The 6785-nt window shown below is 41.2% G+C and overlaps 1 protein-coding gene across 1 annotated transcript; it reads left to right on the top strand.

Moving 5' to 3' along the window:
* pglyrp2 (peptidoglycan recognition protein 2) lies at nucleotides 1-6785 on the top strand. The gene is made up of 4 exons (XM_032543735.1): nucleotides 1-73; nucleotides 846-1706; nucleotides 3239-3449; nucleotides 6124-6785. The coding sequence occupies exons 1-4, from the start codon at nucleotides 1-3 to the stop codon at nucleotides 6425-6427; spliced, it is 1449 nt and encodes a 482-aa protein (XP_032399626.1). The 3' UTR covers nucleotides 6428-6785.

Genomic DNA, 6785 nt, shown 5'->3' with positions numbered 1-6785 from the left:
ATGACTTTATTTGGACTGTCATTTTTTGTCCTGGCTTTTTTTAACTTCTTTAGCGTCTATGGCAGGCCAACAGGTAAGTTCAGTTATTCCAAATATGTCAACATTTGTGTTTTTGTTCACTGGCTACATAGTTTCTTTTGCTGATAAGGAATATTTTCTCTTTAACCAATCTGTCCCATTGTGGTTCACGAATTCCCTGAAATCTGTCATCTTTAATAACAGTTTCAAGTACAGATTTTTATAAGACATACCCTCTTTGCTGTTACTAAAATATTAGATTTTTTGAAAATACATCAACAAACAAAACATTTTTTTTACAGTTTCACTCATCATACATACAAATAACAAATGTTTACATCCAATCCCACAAATTATATCATATGATATCAAAGAGACAAAGGAAGGAGAAATTAAAACCGCTTTCCATGTAATCACAGGTTAAGGGACTGTATGAAAATGATTGGGAGGTTAGGGTTTGAGTTTGGAGACTGTCCTCAAACAACAGCATCTGTCATTTGAGCAGTAGTCCAAAAATAACATTTCATAACATTCAAGTGACAAAACTGATTCTTTTATTAATTTACCCCAATGTTTAATTGTACTATCATATTGTCCCTAACTTAGCTGTGATCTGCCTATGGCCATCAGTGATATTGACTGTGCCACATACAGTACACTTGGGAATTGAATTCAAACACTGGCTTACCCAATTCTTTTCCCTTTATTCCACAAAATACATTCTACAAATGACATGCCATAGTGGGAATATTATTTGAAGTTGATCACTGACTCATTATGGCACAACAATATTTTTCCGTGTTGTTCCCTATTTCCATTTCTGTCAGGTGACCACCTGCGCAACATAGACAGCTTCATTCTAGCCGTGCAGCAGGTGGAAGACTCAAACCCTGGTCTCTCCCCCCTGGCTCTGGTCCGGGCCCTGCGGAGGACCGCTGGCCACGATAATGAGATGACTAATCATTTTTTGGGTGCCTCGTATAATCTCAGTGATGCTGAGCTGCTGGAGACAGCCATTCTCAATGCCTCATCCTTTAGCTTCTTTGACAAGGCCTTTCACCACATTGTGACAAATTATGGAGAGGAACGAGGGGTGGTTCTGGCTCCAGATGGCACCACGGTAGCCCTTACACCATTACTGCTAGGAATTGAATCAGGACTAAAAGCCAAGCTTGAGGGGACGCCAGCTGTTGGGCTCTTCCCTCTCACTTTAGGCAGGACGCTGGGCTTGTCCTTCCTTAGTCTCCAGGACTTCCCGCCATCTTATCGCTTGGGGCCTAATGGGTGCTGGGACAGCGTGGACCACCCAAAATTATTCAAGCTGTCTCGGCCTGCCACACTGGCCACTGATGCTGTTATTTATGGAGGCATGGATGGAGCTATACTGGGCATGGACCTCAGCAACCTACCTGCATCTGAAGAGCCACAGACCCTCAGTGAGATCTTAAAAGGATACTATAGTTTTGTTCTGCATGAGGCGCAGGGTCTTGATGCTGTGACCAGACATGTTAGCCCAAGGCGAAGGGAGATCTCTAGGTCCATTCTGGAGCCACTTGATCTTTACAGCCAGGTGATGGAGACACTAGCACTAGTCTGGAAGTTGGAGAAGACAGAATGGATTGCTCTGGACAATGGAGTCGGGAAGACAGTGAAGGATGGACTACAGGAATTTGTGCACAAGTACTGGGGTGAGCTATATCACGTCACATCCTATGAGTTCCCAAAGCCCATGGGGACTTTTTCAATTAATTTTTTAACCAACAGTCCAACATTTTAAGTTATACAGTCATAGAAAAAAAACTGAAATATATCCACATCAAAAAAAAAATGCAATAGGACTTTTTGATCCAAAATATGCTTAAATTAGATTATTTAAATTGTTGGTGATTTATTTGCCGATCAACTAATCAATTAATTGACTCATTGTCGCAGCTCAATGAACTATTCCTTAGGATCGTGAGGAAGAACCATGTGTACAATTGTCTTTCTCATTATTCAGGACTATATTGTACATAGTTTGTTGACTCTTGGACAACACAACCAGTGGTGGATATTTTTGTCTGATACAATACCAAACTTTGATAGTGGACAAAAATTTTCTTTTAAAATTTTTTGTTTGTTTGACATAAACACATTCCATAAAGACTTTTTTTTTTATAAGGATCTTTGGAAGAGTAACATTACAACCGGCTGAAAAGTGATGTCAGGATGCACTGAGACACCCAGGAGTACACTTATACGTAACTGCAATGAGGTCAAAGGTTAAACAACTGGAGGTCAGCAAAAACAAGATTTTCAGGTGGCATTAAGTTGCTGCTCTTAATATTATATATCAATATTCTTTAGAGAATAGAAAATTATCACTTCAACTCTACAGAGCATTTGAGCATCTTTCAGCAGGAAGCAGGCAGCTGTTATTAGCAACAAAGCTATAGGACAGACAAAAATAGCCTTTGAAGTCCAGTAGGGACCAACAGAACTACAAGAGAGAGAATATTGGATTTACATTCATTAGGTAGACATAACTACAAATGAATGCTAGTGTTGCTCCATCTCAGCTGGATGTGTAAATAAGCTGTTTGCTAACAAGTCTTAGGTGATAATATGTCAGTGTTGTGTTTACTAATCAATTAATCAGTGCAATTAATAATTAATTCATTTTTTTTCCCCATTGAAATGTGGGAAAATGTGTTTTAAGTAGTTTTACATGTATCGGCATTGGCCGATACGGGGCTGCTGCGTTCGGCAATAGTTTTCTCCTGATATTATTTACAGACTGGCGTCTACAGGCAGTTCTGTGTTTAGCAAAAGCAGCATTGGCTCCAAATAACGGCTCAAAAAAACCAGCAGCCCATATTGGTCATCGGCTGAGGCTGATGAAAACAAAATCAGTATCGGCATCGGCACAAAAAAATCCATATCCCTAAGTTTTAAGCAGTTTTAAAGTTGTCAGTTGTCAGGGCTTTCTGGTGAACAAACAATGTAATGGTGTCATTCTTTCAAAACTACTTCAAACACATCTTTGGCATTTCTAAACTGCAATTTCTTGTAACTGTATAGCAGCCAAGATATTCAGAGCTACTGATGATAGGCTCTGAAATTAACTAATATGGGTCTGGCCCTAGACTTTACTCTTGGACTTGAGTGTTGAAACTAAAAGCTTGTGGGTATGGCAGACAAATATGTATCTAATCCTCATCCTCTCTCTTCCCTTCTTCAGACTGCCCGCAAATCATCCCTCGTTGTCAGTGGGGGGCAAAACCCTATCAGACTACACCTATGCCACTGTTTTTGCCCCTCCAATTTCTCTATGTTCACCACACCTATGAGCCATCCTCGCCCTGTGTATCCTTCCCAAACTGCTCTCGCAACATGAGAGCCATGCAGCGTTTCCACCAGGTAGATCGTGGTTGGAGCGACATAGGATACAGGTAATCAATCCTTAAAGAAATAGTTTGACATCTTGTCTTGGGAAATACGCTTGATGAGAAGATTTTTACTGCTTTAGGCAGGAGGTGATTAGACTAGCTCAGCATAATAAATGTAAGCAAGGGAAAATAACAAGGGAAAATCCAAAGTTTAAAAAATCTGCCTACCAGCGCCTCTAAAGCTCATTTATTAACATCTTGTTTGTTTAACACAAACACAAATATAAAAATGTTTGTGGTTTTACGGGGGAGTTACGTGCCAATATTGGGTAGACGGATGACCTATTGTTCTTATAGTTATAGTTGTATAGTTATACATAGTTATATAATTATATATAGTTATATGGTTATATAGTTATATAGTTATAGTTACACTGTTACTCCCTCTATAGTCTACATAAATGACGTTCCACTTCCTGGATTGCTCCAGTGCCGCTGGGAATTCTGCTGGATGCCCCTCATTTAGGCTGGATGTCCGTTACCTTGGGCTTTCTTTGTGTTGGAAGTTTAAACTCCAGTAGATTTAGGAGGACTATGGTTAACTGCTCCTCAGCTCTCTGCAGGGTAAATTGAGAAAGCTAGCTGTTGAATCTGGCTTTTCTGTTGCACGATATTTTGCAGAGGCGCTTGTGATTGGTTTAAAGAAATGTCAATAAACCAGAGCAAGTTTTTCTCTCATCCTGGAAGGCTGTGTGGACTTGCCAGGCCCTTTTCCCCAACGCTGTGAAGAAAGGTCTGGCAATGCGAGACTACTCCCTCTAAAACCCCAAAGTGTGCAGTTTTGTACAGTTTGAACAAATGAAATATAACGTGTTAACTAGTGAGCTGTAGAGGTGCTGAGGAGTGATTTTTCTTTTTTACAGCCAGGCAAGCTGTTTCCCTCTGCTTTATGCCAAGCTAGTCTAATTGACCCACAATTAACGCACAGAGGCAATTAGTGCAGTTGTGTGTACAGCAGTGTCACTTAAATGGCCCTTTTGTGTCTCCATTTATCTCACATACTACATATGAAACATAAAATTACACTCCATTTTGTATTGTCTAAAAGGTGTTAATGCACCAACGCAGCCTGAACGCATTAGCCAAATTGAATAATGGGAGGATTGATATTTTGTCGGATTGCTGATTAAGTGTCAGTACTGCCTAACTCGAAAGAAACCGTATTACCCAAAGTTTTGAACTATTCTGTAGAGATAATTCATGTTAATGTTAGTGTGAGTATTACCAATACTGCGTGATTTCATGTTCTTTTGAATACAAGCACAAATAAATCTGAATATATGCACTTTGTGTTTTACAGCCACCTACATGTTTGTTAAAATTACTTACCAGTATATACATGTATATATATAATATATATTATATATATATATATATATATATATATATAATTATATATATATATATTTATACACTCACCGGCCACTTTATTAGGTACCCCATGCTAGTAACGGGTTGGACCCCCTTTTGCCTTCAGAACTGCCTCATTCTTCGTGGCATAGATTCAACAAGTGCTGGAAGCATTCCTCAGGGAGTTTGGTCCATATTGACATGATGGCATCACACAGTTGCCGCAGATTTGTCGGCTGCACATCCATGATCGAATCTCCCGTTCCACCACATCCCAAAGATGCTCTATTGGATTGAGATCTGGTGACTGTGGAGGCCATTTGAGTACAGCGAACTCATTGTCATGTTCAAGAAACCAGTCTTGATATTCCAGCTTTATGACATGGCGCATTATCCTGCTGAAAGTAGCCATCAGAAGTTGGGTAATTATGGTCATAAAGGGATGGACATGGTCAGCACAATACTCAGGTAGCTGTGGCGTTGCAAAGCTTCTCAATTGGTACCAAGGGGCCCAAAGAGTGCCAAAGAAAATATTCCCCACACCATGACACCACCACCACCGCCTGACCCGTTGATACAGGCAATGGATCCATGCTTTCATGTTGTAGACGCCAAATTCTGACCCTACCATCCGACTGTCGCAGCAGAAATCGAGATCATCAGACCAGGCAACGTTTTTCCAATCTTCATTGTCCAATTTCGATGAGCTTGTGCAAATTGTAGTCTCAGTTTCCTGTTCTTACTGAAAGGATGGCACCCGATGTGGTCTTCTGCTGCTGTAGCCCATCTGCCTCAAAGTTCGACGTACTGTGCATTCAGAGATGCTCTCTGCCCACCTTGGTTGTACGGGTGGTTATTTGAGTCACTGTTGCCCTTCTATCAGCTCAAACCAGTCTGGCAATTCTCCTCTGACCTCTGGCATCAACAAGGCATTTCCGCCCACAACTGCCGCTCACTAGATGTTTTTTTCTTTTTCGGACCATTCTCTGTAAACCTAGAGATGGTTGTGCGTGAAAATCCCAGTAGATTAGCAGTTTCTGAATACTCAGACCACCCTTCTGGCACCAACAATCAGCCACGTTCAAAGTCACTCAATCACCTTTCTTCCCCATACTGATGCTCGGTTTGACTGCAGGAGATTCTCTTGACCATGTCTACATGCCTAAATGCCTGAGTTGCCGCCATGTGATTGGCTGCTTAGAAATTAGTTTTAACGAGCATTGTTGACAGGTGTACCTAATAAAGTGGGCCAGTGATTGTAATGAGATAACCCTTACAGTATACACTGCATTATTAATCACGTGCTGTACTATCTTTGTGCCCTCAGCTTTGTAGTGGGTTCTGATGGCTACATCTATGAAGGCAGAGGTTGGAACCACCTTGGCAGACACACCAGGGGGCACAATGCCATTGGGTACGGCGTGTCAATCATTGGTAACTACACAGCCACTGCGCCGTCTCGCCACGCCTTGGACCTGCTGCGCCATGATCTTGTCAGATGTGCAGTAGACGGAGGGAGACTGGCTGCCAACTTCACTATCCACGGCCACAGACAGGTGGTGAACTACACCTCCTGCCCTGGAGACGCCTTCTATTCAGAAATAACAAGCTGGGAACACTTCAGTGAATGACAGGACCTCCGTTGCCAGTTTGAGATTTTTGAAAACATCAGTAATGAGTCTTAAGAGTATGATAACTGCCACTGCCGTGCTGTTTTTTTCTTCATTTCTGAAATAATTTCACTGTATGAAATAGATCTTGAGTTTATCCTACACTCCTGGTCAGGTAGTTTATCATTATAACGGACTGTAGAGGCCACCTTTCACGGTAAAGAATGAACTTAAATCAATGTTTATTTAAATTGTGGCTGCCTGGCCATCTTCAAATGCAGGGCATCCATAGGTTCAATACTGAGAATCAGTCAGGCTTACGTATCCTGAAAGGACCTCATTACTAAGATGTGATCAGATCCGGTTTACTTTTCCAAAA

The sequence above is a fragment of the Etheostoma spectabile genome, chromosome 2 (genome assembly GCF_008692095.1).
Source record: "Etheostoma spectabile isolate EspeVRDwgs_2016 chromosome 2, UIUC_Espe_1.0, whole genome shotgun sequence".
Lineage (NCBI taxonomy): Eukaryota > Metazoa > Chordata > Actinopteri > Perciformes > Percidae > Etheostoma > Etheostoma spectabile.
Note: the sequence above shows the minus strand (reverse complement) of the source record. Positions and strands in the feature narration are given on the sequence as shown.